A 23,680-nucleotide genomic window follows, 5' to 3' on the forward strand; every position below is an offset into this window, starting at 1 on the left:
ATCTGAAGAATTACCCAGAAAGTGTGCTCCAACAGCTCAAGGACTGGAGCTTGAGCTAATACAAGACGCATGAGTGTCATTTAAGATGCTGGCTGCAGGCTCAGCATTTCCAGGTGTTAGTTGCCCAGTAAAATCATCCGTGCACATCCTGAGACACTTGAACCCAGGAGAAAGCAGCCGTCTGAACACATCCCCTGAGGGGCAGAGATGGAAACAAACCTGCGTAGAACAAGTTCCTCTATTCTGACTGCTTCAGGGGGCTGGGGCTCATCTGACCTGGGGCTCTCTTGGTCAAGACGCAACTTATCTTAAGAAATGTAGCACATGATTCACTTTGTTATAAAGCAGAAACTAACACACTATTGTAAAGCAATTATACCCCAATAAAGATGTTAAAAAAAAAAAAAAAAGAAATGTAGCACAATTTCAGGTAATCACCTCTCTTCATCTGTGCTTTCCCTTCTGTGACACTAACATCACTGTCGCCTGACACAAGATGGTGCCCATGATTCCTGGGTGAATAGATGTAACCATGGAACAACTATACATTTTGGCTAATGTGGACAAAAGATACCAATTTAGATATAAATGGGTCATTGGCTTCAGGTAAAGTCTACCTGTGCAGACAGGTGGAATGCACTATTTAAATGCTTGGCGATTCATTTCTGAATGAAGCCTCACCAAAAATAGAAATTTTAATGTTGTTTAGTTACTGGAGCCCAACTGAAGTAGCTCTCTTAAAATCAGTGTTTGTTTGGAGCCATCAAAAGTCCCTTTTACTGAAAAACAAAGGCACCAGAATAAGGGTATCAGGTAAATACAACTGCCAGGGAGAAATGAAAGTTCTAGATAGTCCAAACTCTAAATCTCTGACTCGCTGCTGTGAGAGGGTGGAGAGAGAGAGAGAGACAATAACTTTTCAAGCTGGGTATAAATGTAAAAATACAACTGTACTTTTTGAAAACACAAAATCCCAAATGGCTAACACTTATTAGATAGGTGAGTTTGTTGAGTGTTCATACGGAATCTGAAAACATCTCATGTTTTTTGACAAAGTTAAACATGCTTGTTCCTGTATTTCTGGACTCCCTTTCTAAACTTCTGGATTTTACTTCCATTTCAAAGGAACAATTGAGGCACTGGTTTAATACAATATTTATTAAAGTGTTTTTATTAACAAACTTTCGCTAGAAAGTTCCGAGTGTGTTAATACAGCAGGCACGTTGGCTTCAATGTTTGGTATTTGACAGTCCACAGAACTGCACTTAACTCTCACAATCCTGCCACTATTTTGTGGATTGTTTGGGCAGGACCTATAACCAGCCTCCCCCATTAAATGGTTAAAGATGAACTGGGGTTCATTCTGACTTAAGTGTTCTGAGTTTACGATGACATCAGTCTGTGACAGGCCTGGCTCCACTTGCCTTTCTGCCTTGTCAGTCAGACTCACTGAACCGGAGTCCTTGTTTGCAGCCCCTCCACTGCCCTCCACGTTCCCGATGTCTCTGTTTTTACAGAGTCCCCTTTGGTGCGTCTCAGGAGCACAGCATGCTTTGTGTGAAGCTCCAGCGCTTCTGCAGACCAATGACGACGTCTCTGCCATCTTTGGAAGTTGCTCTTCTAGGCTCTGAAGACTGTGTATGCTGGTCTTACCGAGTTTTTCTTGGGTCTGAATGTGCTGACCCGGGTGGTGGAAAAAACTCCTGGGCAGAGAATTCTGCATTCCAGGAGGTTTCACTCTGCCCTGTAGGCAGGGACAGTGGTGGATGTGTGGGATGGGATGCACGAAGCCCTCGGGGGCTTGGTGTGCAGCCTTCAGAGGGGCCAGGCCGTTCTGGACATGCATGAAGCTGCTGGCAGTCGGAGCGCACTGGTGGCACAAGCAGTCACCCATCTGCTGGCAAGACGGCAGGCCATATTTCAAAGGTTGGTAGGCATTTGGGCAGCTGCATCTCTGATTCAGAGAGAAGAAGTGACACATGGTGTGCTGTTCAAGACAGGGCTGCAACAAGGCAGAGCTGGCTTCATTTTTGGTGCTTTGGTTGAGTTCGCTGTTGTAAGCTGCGTGTACGGGCATCCCTAACTTCTTCGCCTGGCTGGTGAAAAATTCAGAGCAGATGTGGGTCTCTTCGTAAGTGGTCTTCTCGGAGGCCATACAGCTGTGGGCTGCCAGAGGTTCTAATTCGTAAAATTCATGCTCCATTTCAGCTCTTTGGCCCCTGGGATCTAAGTGATACGCACTCACGGTGTGTGTCTTGCTTTGTCCCTTGTCACCAGGACTTGTCGACAAGGTGTGGGAGAAGGCACTGCACTGGAGTCTTTTAGGTAAGGGAATCTGACCACAGGTGCCCTGCGGCCCAAGGCACCGGCACATGCACTGAAAAAAGAAGGTGGCGAAAGCCCAGCTGATACACATGATGAGCATCAAGAAGGTGCCCAGCTGGGTGTAAGCCAGAACCGTGGAGGGCATCATCATGGCCCCGGCCACGAAGGTGGTGAGTGCGGCCATGGCAATGGCAGAGCCCATGCGACTCAGAGAGAAGATCACCTTCCCTTCTCGGTCGGCGTCCGGGGCCAAGCGGTAAGCAACCCCATAGTGGACGGCAAAGTCTACAGCCAGGCCGACCGCAACCGAAATAGTGACCGACTCCAAGACGTTTAGCTCCCAGCCCAGCAGGACGAGAGAACCAACGGTGACAAATATAGTTCCGGCGATCGAAATGATGGCGTAAAGGCTTATGATGATGTTCCAAGTTGTAAGCAGCATCACACTAAAGGCCACGGCCACCGAGAGCCCCATGGCGATGAGGGTGCCATCGGAGAGGCTGTCCTGGAGGTCATAGAACTCCAGATTGCTGACAAACCAGCCGTGGCTGAGGCCCTCGGGTGCAGAACTCAGCTCGTTGGAAATCCACGAGTCCACCTCTTTATAAAACTGATGCATCTTTTCATAAGCCAGTGTGAAGAGGTAGGTGCTTTGGAACTCTAGCACGACTGCCCTGATGGTATCATTGATATCAAACCTCGGCCCTGGGGTTTTGCTATCCAAATGGTAGCCCGTACTCCTCTCCAGCTCCATGATGGCTCTCTTGATGCACAGTTCGAAAATCTCTTGCTTATAGGGGAAGCTCCAGTGGCTGCAGCACGGGTACAGGGTAGGCTCATCGCAGTCCTGGTTTTCCATCCACTGCTTGAAGGTCTCAATGAAGCAGCTGGTGAAGTCCTGTTCGTCAGTCTGGTGAAAGAATGTCTGATTTCTCAGTTTTTGACAGAACTGCAAAATCCAGACCTGGGAGGCTGGGCTGGCGATGTTAAAGCCGCTGTCTAAGGTCAGCTTCCCTTTGCTCTTAGGGTTTAGGGGGTTGCCATTGTCTTCTGGGGACACACCCCAGATGACCGTGATGGGCATGTGGAGCTCCTCTCCGTGGTGGACGCGCTCGAACATGAAAAGCTTTTTGTACTCGGCGTCGTAACGTTCAAAAGGGTGGGACGACCTGAACACCTGGAACTCGGACAGCTCCAAAGAGGGCAGCTTCATCTTTGGGTTTATGCAGACGATGTAGGCCCCGCCCACAGTTAAGGCCAGGAACCAGACCAGCCATAGGTAGCGAAACTTAATGACGATGCACGGCAATACTTTTTCAAAAAAAATTCGAGACGCTTCCGAAATGGCAAAAAGGACTTTGTGGCACTTCTGACAGGCCACTGTCCAGCAGCTTTTGTTATCGTATATTTGCTGCTGGGGCTTCTTGAAGCAGCTGAAGATATTGAGAAGATACCGCTCGTGCAGGACAACCACGGCCGGAAGCCAGGTGACCATCAAAACGTAATTCACCAGTATAGCTGTCCCCGCGTATACCCCAAAGCATCTGATGGCTGTGATATTGCTCACGTAGTTAGCGTAAAAGGCAGCCGCTGTGGTAAAACTGGTGACGAACATGGAGAGGGCGGCGTGTTGCAGCGTGATGCTCACCGTCTCTGAGGTTTCCGCGTGAGGCTTGTCAAATTTGGTGTAGTTCCAGACATCACACAGGACAAAAGCATCATCCGCTCCAATGCCCACCAAAATAATGAGTGCGGTGAGGTTCATAAAAGGGAAAAATTCAAAGTTAAACACCACGCGGTAGAGAAAATAGGACACAATCAAGGAACTGATGATGGCAAACATGGTCATCAGAGTGATAAACATGGACTTGGTGTAGACACACATGACTGAAAGGACGATCACGATGGCGATGGCAGGATACACGGTATCCATCAGAAGATAGTCCTGAAACAAACTGTGTTTGATCCCAAACTCAATCCCGGTGATGGTGGTGACGCCGTCGGAAGCGTTCCAGTTTTCGAAGTTGTCCAAGTAAATGTTCATCATGCTCTCCCCTTTCTCTGTGGGCGAGAAGAGCATGCTGTACTTTAAAGCGGGTGTGTAGTCGGCTGTCTTTGGGGCCATAAAGTCTTTATCCACCAAGTAGTGGAGGATCTGGTACACAGCGTTGTACTTGGTACATTTCCGTGGCACGTTGGTGCACTTGAGCTGGTCCTTCCTCCGGGCCGCCATGTCCCAGCAGTCTGGCTCCAGGGTGCCGTTCTGGTAGTGTTTGGCGCAGGTTCGAAGTAGCTTCAAGGTATGAGAAACGTCTCGCTCGACGATTTTCTGGCAGGATGATCTGTTGTTCAGAATAGCGATGTAGTTCCCCAGCGTCCAGCTGGGGCAGCAGGAAGCAGCCGTGGTCCTCTGGCAGAGATCACCAAACCGGGGATGAGATCTGATCTGCAGAGACAGAGACACGCGGAAGAACTGACGTTTAAAATCAGTTCACAGGAAGGTCTGAACGACGGTGGCCTTGAGGGACAGGAAAGTTACAGAAGTTATAGAATCATCCTCTGAATTAGGTAGCAGTTTGAACACAAGGTGAGTTTTCCCCCCAAATCTGCTCTCTTCTGCTGCAGGAGGCTCACTAAGTTACTTCATTTTGAACAACAAACTCCTATTTGGGGATGACATACAAGTGTGAAACAATTTCAATCAATGCCAGTTTGGTTTCAAAAAGGAGGTAAAATTAACACCTCTTTAGTAAACAAGCCTTTTCAAAGTCACTTTAAAAAGCAATAAAGTGGATAGGCTGTGAAGCTTATGTATGTATACCTATGGGATTAATTGAGACAACAATTGCCCAAGTGATATATAAAACGAATTTGTGGCTTTGCCTAAAATTTCTGGTAATCAGCGTGAAATTTTTGGTGACAAAGTACTATATTTCAATCAACTTGGAGGCAAAGATGATAGTCTCTAGATAACTGTCAGACTCAAAAAAGTGATTCTGGTAATATCAGAAGCAGTGATGCCAAAGACGCATGAAAAACCTGGAATAAAATTGTTTCCTGATACGTGAGTAGAGGGAGAAAATGTTTCTAAATTAAAATTATATGTGTGTGTGTATATATATATATACATACATATGATTTTAAATAAACATACACAAGTAATAAAATACTTCAATAGGAATTTAATTATTTCTTCCACATCTTTCAAAGTTTATTCAAGTTGGCTAACTCCCCCTTTTGGGGAACGTTCTGTTTTGGTAAACAGGGGTCTGCTGCATATTAGCAAGTATAACAATTCTGGATTTAATGTGGATAGTATTTCATTTAGAACACTATTCCTGGAGAAGGCTTTCCTTCTTATGGCTGTTCTTGTTACAGAAAATTGAAATTTGTTCCAATGTCAAAGCTGGCATTACTAAGATTAGAGTGAAGCCTGCACAATCCCATCATCTTAAAAAATCTGTAAGTTACAAATGGCCCCTCTTCCCTGAGGGTGAGAATAAGAGATATCGCCCTGCTCTTGAGCCTGTCCAGAGACTTCTCCGGAAGTGCCAGGGCTAAAGACGACCCACTCCTATCACTTTCCCTCATCTCTATTTACCAAAGGTTGTTCCAGGGAAGAAACTCCAAAGTTCAAGAAGGGCATGAGTATTCTTTTTTTCTAATAAGATTAAAACTACCCTTTCCCTTTTATTAAAGTGGGCTTTATCAATCATGCGTTGAAATATTTTCTCAATGTAGAAGAGAAGCTGGCACAATTCACCTCTTTAGAACTTAGACTTATCCAAGAACCAAGTTACTTGTAACTTGGCTGTGAAGACACTTTACTGGGACTTATTCTGCAGGGGCAAGGTGTAGATGAAAGGAGATTGTCCACGTATTGTGAATTGCTGAAGTTGGGTGACCTGCATATAGGGATTCATTCTACAATTCTACTTTTGCCTCTGTTTGAAAATTTCCATAATAAAAAGTTGGGTGTTTTTTTTTTTTTTAAGATACTCTATTGGGGGTAAAGAAAAATGAGTCAAAGGGTTATTATACAAGTGTACTAAAATAATGTTGATTTTAACAAAGGTTTAATTTTTAAGCTCATTTTTAAAGAGCGATAATTACTTGACATTTCATAAAATAGGATAATTAATATTTAATTGTTTCTAGGTTAAAATATTCACATGTGCTAACTCAGGGGAAACTGAACCACCTAATAAATAACAGGAAACCCTGGAATAGCATCTCTCAGATAACCAGGTTTACCCCACAAAGGAATAACAGGCAAGTCCCTGGGGTCAGCCTGGTGAACCGAAAGAAAGGTAGCGCAGCCCCAATGTCTGACAGTTTTCAGATGGAAGGAAATGAACTGTATCCATTGCGAAACCCCCCGTCAGCTAGAAGGACCATATTTGTACTTGCTCAAATCCCCAAAAGCCAAAGATAAAGGAAATAGGGCTGCCAGCTAAAACTGGAAATGAAAGCACAGAATTCTGTCCTTGAATAACCCTTTCAAAGAATTGCAGGGGTTTCTTATGTGTGTATCTGACCAAAGATTTAAAAGCTGGACATGACAAACACAGACCAAGTACTACTTTGATGGCTGCTATCAAAAATAAATGCTAATGAGCCTCCGGAGGGCCAGTCCTCACATTCAAAGGTGATGGCTGATGTACAACCTTTGGAAAACAGTTTCTGAGGACTCTTTTACAGGGTAAGAAATAAGGACAGAGAGAAGACATTTATCCTGAGTTGGATGCCAGTGCCCTGAATCTAAAGGAATGGAGCTCAAGGATTGTCTAGGCTTTCAGGGAGTATGTCCCCATCCATCCATCCAGCCAGCCAGCCAGCCATCCATCCAGAAGGAAAAATATTTATTGAGCACCTATCAAGACAAATAAGGCAAAGTGGTCCTGCCCTCAAGTGGCTCACAGTGAGGCAGGGAAATCAGACAAGAAAACAAACCGTTACAATTCAACATGAGAAGCAGCATATTATGTGTAAAGGTCTATGTGAACCTGTGGACAGAGTGCCAAGGTCTGTAAGTGCGATGGGATAACGGCACAACTTAGTCATCTGGGACTGAGATAACTCAACACAGTCGTATTTTATATTGTGGGGCTTGAAGAGCTTGGCAAGCAGGTGTATCTTTATGCAGAAGGCAGCTGCATCTTTGCCATATTCTTGGGAAAGGGGATTGACAGGAATGCTTTTGAAATCTTTGAAGTTTATAAAAATAAGGATGGAGTTAACGAGAGCAATTTCTTGCAACTCTTATGAGGAATGCCCTTTTCATTCTAGGTATTCACAAACAGGATTTTTAGGGATCATTTTGCTTATGTGGTGATAACACGTCTTTGCACACTTCCCTAGTTACATAGTAGCAGGGGTGGAGTTGGCTTCAAATAAGAGTAAAGGAAGAGGAGAGAAAAAGAAGAAACTAGCAGAGTTTTAAATGATACCTTAACTTTCAAAACTAATGGCCAAGTTGGAGATATGTTAAGAAGCTAAGGAAAGAAAAAAGGGAAGAAAATTAAGCCCTTAATACCAGGTTCAGTCAACTGCTAGACACTCCTTTCCCACGTGACCAAGTTCCTCATGTACTAAAAGTTGAAGGGAGCCTAGAGGGGAAGAAGAAAGCAAGGGCTCCACAGCTCTCTTTAAAACAAGCGTCAGGAAACACATTTTTGGGGTCCTCTAAGCGTGTGAGGGGGGCATTCCAGCTGTCCACAAAAGCTACCCGAGTAAAATGGGTCTTAGTCACCAAATCTCTTCTACAAGCTGATTCCTCTGAGCTCCAACATCTACACTATGCAAAGACTAAGAAATAGGGTAAAGGGCTTCCAGCAGAGTCAAGATTAGAGACACACACACTTCTTTGTTACTAATGACTCTGCCAGTGTGTCCCGTAGGAATGTCAAAGTGCAGAAAAAAGTAGTGAAGGAGATCAGGGGAGTCAACTGAGGCTCCTTTTGAAAGAGTCTAAAAAAAACCCCAAGCATTTCTGTGAGGAGGTAGACGAGCATCAGAAACAGAAGCTCTTCACTCTGGAAACCAGCGCCCATCTGAACTACGAGTGTAAGTGGCATGTAATTTAAATGGGATCTGGAATTTGAACTCAACGTATTATCAACACAGGCAGGCGGCCACTGGAAGACCTGGTCTCGTGACATTACACTGATTACCAGATGCTTTCTGGAGTCAACCCACCAACAGTTAAGCTCTTCTGCTCTGTACCATTTGGTGTGTGTCCCATTCAACTTGATAGTTGTTAATAACTAAGTGGTTAGGTACAATAGCTAGGATTTGAGGGGGGAAAAAAGGGAAAAGACTGCCAAGTAGCCTCAGGACACATTTTGCTCAAACCGCCATAACAAATAAAAATCCTCAAAGGGTCTTGAGCTGGGAGACTCAGAAAAGTACAGTAATAATCTGAAATCTGAACTGTTGACCAATAGTTATTATTTAAGATATCACTGAATACATTATCTCTATGAGAAACATATGTTATTCTGGGTTCATAGCAGAGTTTGAGACTAGAATACGAGGGCATTTGCAACTGGCAAAAAAGTATTTAATTTAAAAAGTTAAAATTACAACCATGCTCCTTGAGGCAGTATTTGGGGGCCTTGATTCTCTTTATTCATTTATTGGTGTGGATCTACAATTGGCTTGACCATTCATTCAGATGTACGTGTGTCTTGGGTCTGTTCCTCAAATTTTCACAAGAGTATCACAAATTGTTAGTTCTTGCCAGGGATTACAGACTTGAACTCACAGCTATCCAATCCTTATTATGAGCCCAGTAGGAAAAAAAACTCAGACAAGCAGATATCTATTCTTTTCGATAGCCAAAATTTTGCAAATGCATCAAAACAGATAACTAGTGGGAACCTGCTGTATAGCACAGGGAGCTCAGCTTGGTGCTCTGTGATGACCTAGATGGTGGGGGAGAGGGGGAGGGAGGTCCAAGAGGGAGGGGATACATGTATACATATAGCTGATTCACTTCATTGTACAGCAGAAACTAACACAACATTGTAGAGCAATTTTACTCCAAAAAAAAAAAAAAAATGGTGTTATTCCAAGGTCACAGGTCCATTGTGAGAGAAGTAAAGTACCCAGCATAAAGCCTTGCACATAGCAAGTGCTCTACATATACACTACTTTAGAGTTAACTTTCTATATGAGAAGGGTTGTAACCCACAACAAGAAGTATGTTCATAGCTTCTAAATAACCTACTGATAGCTGTAGAACAGAAGAAAATATGACAAATAAAAATTGACCACTGATGAAGAAACTTTGGGTTGTTTATAGATCGTTTGTGACTTTGGTCTATTTGGAGCTGCACAGAGACGAGATGTCACTCACAGAAAAATCCCGATATCCTAATCAATGCAAAAGTTATTTTCAAAATATATAAAGAGCCTTTCAGAATGAAGAATAAAGTCAGGAGATCTGGGACCAACCAACTAGGTGACCTGGGTAAGCCACTCAGTTCTCAGAAGGTACTTATATCAGCACAATGAGATGCTGGTCTGTGGGTTATCTCAAAGAGTCCTTTCTACCTCCTGTTCCATTAAGAAACCCTGTTGATAGAACAGGTCATTGCACTGGATTGTCAGTCTAGCTCTCAGCAGGGCATGTGATTAGATTTTCAACTGACCAGTGATTTTACATTTTAGAATTATGCTAAGAACACGAGTTCCTTTTCTACCTGGTCACTGTGCTTGGGCAAGGCCATTAGTGACATCAGACAGCAGCTTCTACTTGGAGAAACTACCTCTGAACACATGAAACTGACAGCTCTTCCAAGCTCGGTAGGTGACTTCACACTTTCTGGTGCTGCCTTCTTGCATCTTTCTGTCTTGTAAAGCAGCAAGGTGTTTAGAGTTCAGAACAATCTGGATTGGATTACTTTGGCCATTTCCATAGATACTGTATTTATGCCCTTTGCTGTCCCCTTTCCTAGCCTGTGCCCTAAATTTTCCTTTGAGGTCATCGGCCCAAAGGACCCATTGATTGCCAGAAAGGTGAGCATTTCATTGCATAATTAAGATGCGGACAATCGCCTCAGGGGAAAAATGGAGTGAACAATGAAACTAGATTAGGAAGATAAAATACAACAAAAGAAGAAGAAAAAAAGGCTTAACTACTATCCTGAAAGGAAATAAGCTGTGAAATAATACAAAAGACTATCATGGACAAAAACTGAGTGGGAAAGAAAAAGAGTTCTTTATTAAGGAAGATGGTTTGTTTTAAAGGTGGGGAAGCAGAGACACTTTGATCCTGGGATCCGAAAGAATGCGAGGCCACTCTGCTGGTGTTTACTCCTCGGTAGGTAAGCCACTTGAGTGCTTTCATCTGATCAGGCACCAGGGTCAGCAGTAAAAGGAGTTTCAAAAGTATAACCTTATTCGTGCTAAACGTATTTCAGTTTTACTTTACATACCCTTGAATTATCTACTTTGCACATTGATTTAATTGCAGGTAAATTCCACAATGTCTCCCCTCCAGCTGAAGTAAATACTACTCTGGAATATCGGTCACCTGGTGATAGGAGAAAAAAGAAAAAGGTTTATAAATTATTCATTTATTTCAGAAGACTCAGCGTTCAGAAATAATTCAAACTGGGAAACCACCTGGGCAATTCATTAGCAGTAGGGAATCCTGTCTTTCATTAAACTCCAGGAGAAAAATGTAAAAAAATTTTAAAGAGTAACGCTATAATATTGCTTCAGCTCAAAGCCTTTGTCTACTCACTATATCTTAAAAATCGTAGAAGTTATGTAACATATCTAGTTCTGATCAGACTGTAATTAGGAAGAGCAATCCATAGGAACTTTCAGCAGAAAATCAACAGAACGCCTCCCTCTTAATTTCACAACACGTCACCCCAATGGTATATAAAATCAAAGAATGATGCACCAGGGAGTATCAAGAACGGATTATAAGGATGTTCTCTTTGGCAGCTAACTAGAGAGCAAAGACGGCAAGTGATTAGCTTAAAAGCACTAAAAACAGTCAACTAAACACAGAACGCTGGCCAGGATCACAGACATACTCCTCATTCTGGTTGAGTGTTCAGAGTTCTAGAAAAAACATTTTGAAAATTATACTAATACAAAATATATTTCTGAATAAGGGAGGTTGTGTGATATCCTGGAAAGAGCATGGTCTTTAGAGTTAGAACTGGGTGTAACCAGGTTCTGTCATCTACTAGCTGGATGATCTTAGGCAACTAACAACTTTTCTGAGCCTCGGTTTGGTTCCTCACCTGTAAAATAAAGACAGCAACACCTTCCCAAATAGGTGTGAGAATTAAATGAGGTACTGAAAAACGGGTGCTCAGTAAGTACTGTTTCTGCTTCCTCAGCCATTAAAAAAATTAATATGAACCAACTGAAACGGAGTAGATTCGTTTTATATGATCTAAAATGCCTAATGGTGCTGACAAAGAAAATCAATTTGCAAATTTATGAATAAAGCTTTATTACATGAAAAACTTCATGGTCACGAAGTTTTCTTTAGTAAACTCTTGTCTTCAAGACAAATAAAGACCCTGAGGTTTGACAAGATCTAGAAACATCAAAGACCCAATCAGGTCCTCTAGTGATCTAAGAAGAGAGGGAAAAAACAAATTTTAGAAGGATTTTCAACAACAACAACAACAAAAAGCTGAAACCAGAAGAGCTTCAATGTTAAAATTCACTTAATCAGAAACTGGAGTTATTGCAATTCCTCATCCGTAACCATGAGGGCTAATCAATGACTTTCAAACTGACACATGTTTCCTTGAGGCCATGAACTCCTCCTTCCTGGCAGCTGCACAGAGACCAGGCTGGCTCTAGGCTACAGCAAATTTTATTTCGTGAATTTGCTGCCAACATTTAGAGATCTGGTGATTCCACATTGAAATCTGGATGCCTGGCCTCCGGGAATTTCTTACAATCTTTGGGCCCTCGTTTTGTTTTTTTTCAAGGTCACATTCTGCTGCATTCTCCTCAATCACCATCACTTCCTGCATTCTTAACCCAGCTCACTTTTCTCATTCATATATGAGCTAGGTCCCTGAGGCATTCAAGCTTTGGACCTCTGGACTTTATTTTGTTCATCTCGCTACCTGTAATGTCTAATGACAAGGCTGGCACAAGAAGGCTATTAATATAGGCTTTTTGAATGAATCAACAATGTAGATATAAATTTTTGATAATACTGTAGATTATGTCAGCGTTCAATCCAAAAAATGTACAAGGAATTTTTTAAATGCGTTGAGATTTGGGGCAAGGTCAAGAATTTTATTAGATTTATATCTTTCTTAAAACTGAATATAACTCAATCATCTCTCATTAATTTTTAATTTTAGGTAACTAAATTCAGATTAGTGGTTGACTGACCTAGAGAAGTAAAATTACAAGTTAATTAGACTAAAACCCCTTTAAGCACGATAGAAGCAGTGAAGCTGTGTGACCAGCCACCTACTCTTGACAGTCTAGGTTATCAATCATGTTCAATCCCAGGAAACTCTGAAAGGTTTGTCATCTACGAAGCCACTCACTTGGAACGTCGCAGAAAAAGCTGTCCTTGTGGAAGTTCCAGTCAACTTCTCTTTTCTCTCTTTCATAATGATCATCTGACCATCTATCATCCCGATGGCTGAAATGGAACACAGTTTGATCTTCAATCAAGTCCCCACTATTTCAAGGCTGAGAAGCCTACTGGTAACAATACAACCTCAAAGTCATGACCTGTGAAGCGCTTGATATTGTCGGAAGGATGAACATAAGCAGCCAACATTAATTTTCTCACTTCTGAAAAAGGAAGAAAAACCCCAAACCCTCACTAATATACAACAAAATCTTAAAAGACAATGACAATTTCAACAAATTCAGTGGCAAAGATTTTGAGCCACACATTTTAGATGTAATCTTTTTGCTCAGGCAATGTTTAAAACTGGAATTGTTAGCAGTGGTTTGTCTAAAAGTTAATAAATGATTACCTTTTGGCTTGTTCATCTGCATATTTAAAGGGGTAATTTGCTAATGTTGCTTTGTATCCTGTATTTTTCACCATGTTATTCCATGTGACCAGTCTCTGGCCTATTGCAGTCCCTCTTGGTTCAAAACCCTAAGGCAAAATATTACAAATTCCCATTAGTGTACTTCATTTTAGGCTAAGTATAGTTATAACAGGTTGGGAAGGCAATGTCAAGGTGATGTATAGCTTTCAACAGAAAATATACACGTTCCTCACAGCTACTCCAGAGGCGAACCGCATTAAGACAAGATGACTTGACATAATAATGATCACCTATTTACTGTGACAAACAGTTTGATTCTTTGGTATGTTACATGTCTCAGGAAAGAGGGGAAAAAAAACTTATCTGAAGCTTCTCTTCCAAATTCATACCTGGCATTTATTTTTATGTTATAAAAAAATCATGGTCAAATTAAATTGTGTTATGCATGCAACAGTGTTTTACAAAGAGTTTATCATTATCCTTGCTCATACTTTCCTCACTATTCCACTTCCGAGGGACATTTACTTAAAAACAGACCCTGCTATCTCTCAGTCATACTGAAATTCCTTTAACGTCTTTGGGAAAAAAGGTGGCATTCAGTCTTCAAGACTTTTTGAAGACGTTTTTAGTCTGCAGATTCTCCAATTTTCTGCTTTTTAGTTTAAACATGGAGACCAAGAAGCAAATTTCCAGATTTTTGATGGTGAGCAAGTTACCTGACCCCTTTTAAGAACCTGAGAATACAGACATGTCTCTACTTTTCAGAAAGAGAATTGTATACTTACTGATGGCTTGAGAAGGTTTTTAAAACAGATGGGATACTAAATAACATAATGCAACATGTCTTAAAATACTTAATCTTTTGAGATGATTGAGGGCTAAAGAAAATAAACAGATTCTACTGGTGCAATTCTCCTTACCAGCAATGGATCAGAGAAATCAGGAAGCTCTGGCACTAATACTCCAACCAAGGCACAGACCACGATGAACGCAGTGCACATGCCCAAGACAACCACAGGCCAGTCTGCTATCAGGGCTGCATAACTACAAAAGCAGAGAGAGATCACAAAGAAAGCCTCTTAGAAGCAGAGTAAAGTTTTTTTGCTACCTAAGAGAGCAATTTGTTAAATCTTCCTATTTCAGACCTAGCACAGGTATTTACCAGTAAAAGATCTCATGAGATTATAAGCATTTATGCATAATTGTAGTAGAAAATTGGAAGATCACTGTCCTCTCATTGTTTGTGATAAAGTAGCAGTGGTCAGATGCTACAGGCTATTGAGAGTAAGAATAATGTCCATTCCTGACAAATAACATTTCACTGCTACATCTGTGCCTGGGAAAAAGCTCTTAAATCTACACTTTCTAAGTGGAAAGAAATATATTTTAACAGAGGCTCCATCCTCCTTGCAGTCTCTTTCAGAACTTTTGTTTCTCCAGTTATTCCTTTCTCCCTACTTCTACTCCATCAGTTCTTGAAAAAGAGCTCAGCCCATAAACAGGTTCAGGTAGTGTAAGTCATAAGAACAACCAAACCAAACTGAAACCTCCCCATAAACCTATTAACCTTCCATTTTAACCTAAAACTAAAATGAACTTATCCACTAGACTGTGAGCTCCATGAGGGCAGAGACTATTGATTGACTGACTGGTTGATTTAGTGTAGTATCAGTGCCTAGAACAGTGCCTTTTAAAAGGTGCTTGGTAACTATCTATTGATTAGATGAATGAACACCCATGTATGTATCTATCCTCCCTTCACTCTCTAATCACCACAGCCTGGCTTTAGTTTCTTACTACGCCTCAGAAACTCCTCTCTGTTACCAAATCCCACCATTAAGCCATTTCTTCCAACACCCTTCCCACACCCTCATTCACCACCTTCCACTGAAATATCTGTTTCTGGGCCCTTCCATAAGATCCTGGACCATGCCTTCCTAACCTGATGCTTCCAGAGCTCAATAAGAACTGAGTGCTCCATAGAAGTTGATTAGACTGAACTTTTCTAAAATTCAAAATGTATTCTGCTAGGCTTCCCTGGTGGCACAGTGGTTCAGAGTCTGCTTGCCGATGCAGGGGACACGGGTTCGTGCCCCAGTCCAGGAAGATCCCACATGCCGCGGAGCGGCTGGGCCCGTGAGCGATGGCCGCTGGGCCTGTGCGTCCAGAGCCTGTGCTCCACAACGGGAGAGGCCACAACAAGTGAGAGGTCCGCGTATCGCAAAACAAACAAACAAAAATGTATTCTGTCAACTTCAGATTTCTTGAATTTTTATTAGAGAAAAAATGAAACATTTAACTTGTGGACAATTATTCTCAAATTCTCAACAGTGTTATTTAGCTCACTGCGCTGCTCTGACGGCTATTTCTGGCTCATTTGAAATAGGCTTCTTGCTCATATACTTTGAGTTTTTCTTCAAAATCATGCTAGCAGTTTAAAGAAAGCTAGTGGCTCTAACCATTATTCTGAAAAAAACTATTATATGTCTCTAAGAATAGATGGCTGATTTTTATATTCTGATCTCTCAAATTCATAGATCTGCCTTTGCAGAGATATTCAAATTAAATTTTAATAAGGAAGTTAAAATATAACATAATTATGCGTTAAGGGAGCACTCGCACAGGCATTTTTCATTATTGTTCTTTTATTTATTTGTTTTTGCTGTGTTGGGTCTTCGTTTCTGTGCGAGGGCTTTCTCTAGTTGTGGCAAGCGGGGGCCACTCTTCATCGCGGTGCACGGGCCTCTCACTACCGCGGCCTCTCTTGTGGCGGAGCACAGGCTCCAGACGCGCAGGCTCAGTAGTTGTGGCTCACGGGCCTACTTGCTCCGCGGCATGTGGGATCCTCCCAGACCAGGGCTTGAACCCGTGTCCCTTGCATTAGTAGGCAGATTCCCAACCACTGCGCCACCAGGGAAGCCCTCATTATTGTTCTTTTAAAAGCAACCTTAGGAAAATAAAGAATAATAGCCTGCACCCACTAGGAGTTCCAGTTGCTCTCATGCTTTACATAGATTATCATCTCATATAATTCTCACAACAACTTTATGAGATGAAACTGAGGCACAGGCAGGTTAAATAACTTGTTCAACATCACAAGCTGGCCCAGCTCATAAAACAAGCAAGTCCTGGGGGTGTAATGTACAGCATGGTGACTATAGTTAATAATACTGTATTACATACTTGAAAGTTGCTTAGAGAGTAGATCTTGAAAGTTCTCATTACAAGAAAGAAAAAAAATTTGTAACTATGTTTGGTGATGAATGTTAATGGAACATTGTGGTGATTATTTTGCAATACATATGAATATCAAATTACTATGTTATACACCTGAAACTAATATAATGTTACATGTCAATAATATCTCAAAAGAAAAAAAAGGTCACAAAGCTAGGAACCTACGTAGTCTGGTTCTAGAGTCTGGCCTCTTAACCACTATGATATCATCTCTTGCTTCAAACACAAGAGAAACAGAAAACATCAGGAATAAGCCAACTTGCCACAAACAGATGCTTCCCCAAACTGTCATCTGAAAATTAAATTCCTAAGCCACACTAATAGTTAATTTCTCTATGCAAAATCACCTAGACCCAAAGGACTTCAAGTTTGAACATTATTCACTAGACTGTAAATTCTGCATTTAAAAACTCATTAAGGAAAAATTATGCTAGATAAGATGGAATAACTTTTTAAGAACAATTCTGAATGTAATGAAAACAAATAAATCACAATACGCTGATTGTAGTTGTTCAAATGTAAACACCAAGTGGTCAGAAGTGTTCGTATTTCTAGAACACACCCAAAGCTTATATTCGCTATACTTCATTTCCTCTTCTACCAAATGCAAACTAAGATGAAAGTAACCGGTTTGAAGCAATAAAGTCCTTTGTCAATAGCCCATTTGAGACTTTCTGTTCATTGCTTCAGACTTAAAGAGTCCCTTACATTTTAGACCTTTAAAATATCAGCCCTATGAAATGAAAATGGCCCCAGGCTTACACAATTACTCATTACACTTTATGTTAAACAGATCAATTTTCTTTCAAATGAACCAGAAGTTACGCATTTTTACCTACAAACATGTTATCAATGGAGGGCAGTGGGCCCCAAATTGCTTAGTTTTCATGCTGTGGTTTAATTTACCCATATAATGACTTTTTGTTTGTGTTCTTGAAGAATCTGCACACATGCATAGCAATCTTCAAAACCTCATTCCATAATTGCTTTTTCTTGCCTTTGGAAACATTTGGTTTTGATTTTACAGCACTGCTCTATACCATATCCATGCATTGACTACATATGGAAACTTTACGGCATTAGTGATTTCGGCACATTTCTTCCAAACACGTTTAACCTTACTATATTACAAGTCCACTTCTTCACAAAGCAGATGTTTCACGTGCTAACCTTTCCTAGAGACAACTGTTCGCACTTAAGAAATGGAATCACCATCCTGAGGACATAAAGCACCGTGGGGGAAAAAGCCCCAGCTACTCTGAGTAAATGTCATTCAGACAAGGGTTTCTCCTAAACAGCGCAAAACTGCTGAGGCTATTTCTGCTTCCTGCTGTCTGTTCTAAGACGTTGTGTAACTATGGGCACCACGTGGCAAACAAAAGTTTCATGTATAATACGAAACCCAGACAATGGTTGTAATATTAAGGAAAACATCTAATAAAGCAGGAAAACTGGAGAAGTAAAGGAAATTAAAAATGACCTATAAATTTTATCGCTATATTTTTTTGGCTAATTCCCTTCATGGTGAGTCTGGGTTCCAGGTACATATTCTAACTAAGTTTAAATTTGAATAAAGAACCTGCACATGCTTTTCTGGGCACTGGAAGAATTTTCCAAAGGACCGCTCTTTTTACTATAGTATGTTCCTCTGCGTACCATGTAGTACTTGTCTTTCATCTGCCTGATCTTGATTTTGTAACTCTTTAGACCACACAGCATAATTGTAAACGCAATCCACTTCTGTAACTCCTGGGTGACAGCAGGCAGTCATTTTCCAGTGACTGACCAGGGAACAGTTTTCCTCAAGGTCCTACTGCTGTATCAGCTGCTTAGGTTAGGCCCGCAGGTGCTACCCATGGCACTGCTCTATAAAAAAGCGTATTCATGGCACTTCTCAGTAGGTTAAGTCTCAAATAGTGCAGATATGTAGGACTCAGAAGAACAGAATGAATGGATTGCGTTTGTGGGTAAACTGTGGATCTGAGTAAGTGGGCAGGCTGCTTGGCACCCTGGTCCAGGCTGTTCCTGCCATGATGGATTTTCATGAGGATCCAATGGGAAGTCCCCCAAATATCCTCCTAGATTCTCAGCCACCTTATTATTGGGTTTATTCTGGGAAAAGATCAGAAATAACTGTTAAAACAAATGAAGCGTCTTACAGGGCTAACTTAAGCTGTAGTGACATTATATGGGGGCCTGTTTAAAATGGGCCATTTGTATTACAATAAGGCCCTCCACAGTAAATTTTCCTCTCAGCTTACAAAGACTTTTTTCTTTTGCCCTTTGCTGCCTTTCTGGAAACACTCTTCTTTTTCACCCCTGCCTTTCTGAGCAGAGAGCCAGGCTTTAGAGAGTATGAGTACCATGGACTTGAGGCCTCGTTTTCCTGACCAACCACCCAATCCTTAACCCCCGATAGCTTGGCTTTTGCTCTCATGACTCTTCTGAAACTGCCAAAGTCAACTAACTCTCTTGGTTTTCATCTTCTTTGACCTGAGCAATATTTAACACTTTAGCTACTGCTTGCTTCCTAAAAAAATCTCTTCTTCCTCGGTTTCTTTCTTTCTGTTTCCTTTAATATCTCTCCTTTATTCCTCTTGGCCTTTAAGGGTACCCATTTCTAAATGTCATTAATCATAACATTTCTAGTGGCATCAACTACCAATTTAGTGGGAGGAATGATTGAAGCTTATGGAATCTCACAGAGGAAAACAGTACAGAACTCTTTCTTTCTTGTGAAGTAATAAACTCATTCAACAATTAACATTACATAGTAAGAAGGCAGGCATTCTGAGAATAAAATAATAGCAGACATGGATATTATCCTCAAGGAACTTAGAGTCTAATTCAGAAAATCAGACAGGTGCACAAATACCTACAAAATCAGGTCAACAGAAGGATACAGATAAAATGTTTTGTGAATTCAATGAAGGAAGCAAGTACTTCTAGCTGGGGTAGGAAAGGGGAATCAGAAAAGGCTAATTTTAGGAAGAAGTTGTATTTTTATGTGTATATACTGAAAAGAATAAATTCAGGTTTTTAAAAATACCAATCTATTAACAGAGACAAATATATACGAACCTTTCAAAATATAAAACTTCTGGTCACTTAAGAAGACCCTATTATTTCTAGAAAAATGGAATTTCATTTTCTTCATATGCCATATTTACTTGTAAAACCTCTTTCCTTCGTCTTTTTTCCGTAATTCTTTTGCAAAATTGGGTAAATAAAATGTAGTATATGCATACAACGGAATATTGTTCAGTCTTACATAGGAAGGAAATTCTGACACATGCTACAGCATGGATGAAGCTTGAGGACATTATGCTAAGTGAAATCAGCCAGTCACAAAAGGACAAATACTGTACTCTTCCACTCATATGAGGTATTAGAGTAATGAAATTCATCGAGACAGCGTAGAATAGTGGTTGCCAGAAGCTGGGGGGAGAAAGAAATGAGGAGGTACTATTTAATGGGTATAGAGGTTCAGTTTGAAGAGTAGAAGAAAGTTCTGGAGATGAACGGTGTGATGGCTGTATAATAATGTGAATGTACTTAATGCCACAGAATTGTATACTTTAAAATGGTTAAAATGGTAAATTTTATGCTATGTCTATTTTATTACAATTTAAAAAATATTTTTTAAATGTGAAAGGAGTTTACTAATTAAAATTTATGTAGTAATTTTACTCCAAAGAAAGGATGACTCTCCTGAGATAGGCTTCAGGGTTATTAGCATCTGAGCTTCTTTAGCAAATGAATTTCAAAGATCACTAAGAATTTCTTAAATAATATTATATCTGGAACCACAATGTACACAATGTACAAGGACAGCTGATGCGACAATGCTTTTTTCAGAACTTCTTGTCCATTTAAAATTTTGCTTTTCTACTATAAAACTAAAATTAAAAATTTCCACATAAAAGAACACCTACATCTTAACACGATAGCAAAATTTTTAGAAACACAGACAACCCAGCTGAAATAAATTGCCATGAATTTAAGTCACGGTAGTTGGCTGAACAGTTTTTCTCTTAATAAGTAGGACACTGAGAAGCCAATCCATTACAGGAAAGAATTCAAAATAATTATGCAAATATAAATGATTAAACCCAAATAGCATTTAAAGGCTAAATGTCAACCTTGGGATTAAAACCACTTTTGGAGGTATAGGATTCCTCAAGCAGCCAACTCAGAGGAAATTTAGTTTTCCTTCACAAAAATATGAACGAGGAAGGTGAAAACAGCAGCAAAATGTAAAGAAAATACTAAAAGGGGAAAAGCACATCCTTATTTAATAAGATAATCCAAACTACTTTACCTTTTTGGTAACTTGAAAGGTCTGGAAGGGCTGGAAAAAAAGCAAAGGAAAAACAATCAGAAACAGGCATTGTAATATAAACACATGCTTTATATATGTATTTAACATTTTACTTGTTATCTCTCTTTACAAAAAAATCCTGGAAGGCTTAAAAAGGATTCTATTTGAGAGATTTTGGATTTAACAATGAATGTTGACCATCTTGTACACCAGTAGGTGGCATCTTTCCAGACTCTTATCACACCCTCTTAAGGGAATCATAGTCATACCCTGTAACATTCCCCAAACCTACAGCTACAGACTCCCTCATCTCTCTCACAACAAGAAGCCACAGACAGGTCTCCAATCCAGGCTGCTTCTTACTTATCAAGGATCCCCCAATATCTTTTTTTTTTTTTAAATAGGACATCAATACCTTCTTCAACCAGAAGTATTGTATTCCTTCTTCAGCTGATGTTTCACCATTCTGGAATACAGTGGTTCTCACAGTGTGGGATGAAGATCCCTGGGAGTTCCTGAGATCCTTCACAGAGTTTGTGAGGGTCTCCCTTTTCTAACCCCCATACCTGTTTAAAGCTGGGTTTTCTCCATAATTTTGTATATTTCAACCAAACAGCAGACTGCAGTATACTGCAGAAGCAGGTATGAGAATCCTGCTGTCTTCTCTGAAGCCACACATCAAAGAGACTTGCAAAAATGTGAAATGATACTAATCATCCCACTAAACTTTTTTTTTGTTTTGGAAATGATATTGTTTTTCATGAAAAATATTATTTGTGTTAACACATAAAGGGCTTACTGTCATTATTTCAAATAAGTTAAATTAGAAATTTTAAATTTGTTTCAATTCCAATATGGCACATATCAGATACAACCCACATAAACAAAATAGCTTTGGATCCTTAATAATTTTTGAAAGTGTAAAGGGGTCGTGAGATCAAAAAGTTTTATCACCATTACACTAATACTGAGAGTATACTTAAATATTTGCTGAATAAATGAATAAATTTCCTACCTGTGTACTCTCTCCTAACCTGAAATCTTCCACCAGGCTGTCCCATACTTTGAGGAAATAAAACAAAATGAAAAATCTATCTTCTAGTCTTTCTACTTCAAGTTATTACTCTTCCAGTAGTAGAGCCCTATTTTAGAACTGCTTTGAGATCTAAAGTTTCCTTTCATATTTTCCCTCTCCATTACATGTCTCACTAATATACATGTATTCATTCTTAAAAAAAATATATTTAACTCCTGTTATAGCCATGAATGAGATCAACAGGGTCCCAAACTTCATGGAACTTACATTCTAGAACGCACTTTGCATTAATCTGTTTACATGAAAGATGCATATGTTCTAAATTTCATGCTTTATGTACATGTCCTCGTTAATGAGTCTAAGCCCCTTAAAAATACTAAACTCAGGGAGATGGAACAACTCCAGAGGTTGCAAGCACTGGGAACAATGTTAGAGAAGAGACACATTCCAATTTCATCCCAGTCCTATTTGTAGAGATGGGCCTCAGTTTGCCTTTGATCATTCAGGGTCGTAGGAGCAGAGCTGTAGAGAGAACTCATGTTTCTTGATTCGTAATTTGCTGTTCTCAGTCCTGTGTGTGTCGGTCTTTAATACCAGGGGGGAAAATGACATAGGGATAATCATAAAGTATTCATCTGTCATACAGGAAAGGAAGTATTATTTCTTTTGGGAGATGTGGAATTTAAAGTCAGAGTTTCCAGTAAGAAGAGCATAAGAGAACTTGCTTTATGAGCAAGTATGAAACCGAATATTCACAGCATTACTAAAGAAATCCCCCTAAAGTGCATTCTTCTTACATATGTACAATAAAGAGAATTCACTTTTAAAAGCTAAAAACTGACATTAAATCATACCCAGCAACCACATCTTATTTGTGTTCACATCTCCATAACCTAGTAGAATGTATGGTCCTTTGTGGATGTCAGATCAGAGTTTGCTGATTAATGAATGAGCATCTTTTATTACTTTTCTCAGGTTCAACAGCTTTGAAGTCAGTAGTCAATGGATAGCAAGAAAATGAGGACATAAATATCAACATAGGAAAATTTAGTTTTATTTTCTATTTGTTTATCTCTCTTTCTGTTAAACACACACACACACACACACACACACACACACACACACTTTGTAACTTCAGCCCATTCCTATCTGCCAATCCTAAGCTCCTCTACCACTTTACTACATTTTCTAAGTTTTCTTTTGTGCCTCTGAATCCTATAATAGAGGCCCTATTATTCCTCAGTGCTGCAGGATTCATTAATTTATAGCTAATCAGAAAGGTTAAAGTAAAAAATTCTAAAAAAAGTGCCATATACATTCCTTAAATATCTAATTGTAACTTAAATTTAAATGTATACTCAGCTGCCAATCTTTTCTTACTTATCATACTGCATTGTCTATGATTTCCAGTTTTGGAGGACTTCAGATACTTTTGAATAGCCTGAGTTCACTAATTACAATATATAATCTAAGTTTTGGTGATTTCCCCCCCAAATCTTTTACAGTTGTTTCTCTCATGCCTAATTCAATATCAATTTTGTGGATGTGGTCAAGCCAGGCCATCTGAGCGCAGAGGGAAAGACCACACCTACAACCCCAGGAGCTGGTGAAGCACTTGAAAACTTGCTCTACGCAAATAGGGCTTTCAATAAAAATGTCTGCTACTGAAGAACTCATGAAGAGCACTCGTTTTGGGGGGTAAATCTACCAAGGGAAAAACCTCACTATCTTCTCAAATATAATTATATATTG

General features: G+C 40.2%; 1 protein-coding gene across 5 annotated transcripts in view; it reads right to left on the reverse strand.

The window, feature by feature from the left end:
• Window positions 1-1,146: 1,146 nt before the first annotated feature.
• The window catches only part of DISP1 (dispatched RND transporter family member 1), a 207,214-nt gene continuing 184,680 nt past the window's right edge, over window positions 1,147-23,680 (reverse strand). For 4 of the 5 annotated variants that reach the window (XM_032638237.1, XM_032638218.1, XM_032638209.1 and 1 more), the window contains 6 exons: window positions 20,893-20,922; window positions 14,255-14,378; window positions 13,314-13,441; window positions 12,873-12,970; window positions 10,767-10,864; window positions 1,147-4,771 (listed from right to left, as the gene is read on the reverse strand). In XM_032638237.1, the coding sequence (XP_032494128.1) occupies window positions 1,160-4,771; window positions 10,767-10,864; window positions 12,873-12,970; window positions 13,314-13,441; window positions 14,255-14,378; window positions 20,893-20,922 (4,090 nt within the window). In that variant the 3' untranslated portion in view covers window positions 1,147-1,159. The remainder of the gene's footprint in view (window positions 4,772-10,766; window positions 10,865-12,872; window positions 12,971-13,313; window positions 13,442-14,254; window positions 14,379-20,892; window positions 20,923-23,680) is intronic. The other variant, XM_032638246.1, reaches the window with a different exon arrangement.

Source organism: Phocoena sinus, chromosome 1 (assembly GCF_008692025.1).
Source record: "Phocoena sinus isolate mPhoSin1 chromosome 1, mPhoSin1.pri, whole genome shotgun sequence".
Classification (NCBI taxonomy): Eukaryota; Metazoa; Chordata; class Mammalia; order Artiodactyla; family Phocoenidae; genus Phocoena; species Phocoena sinus.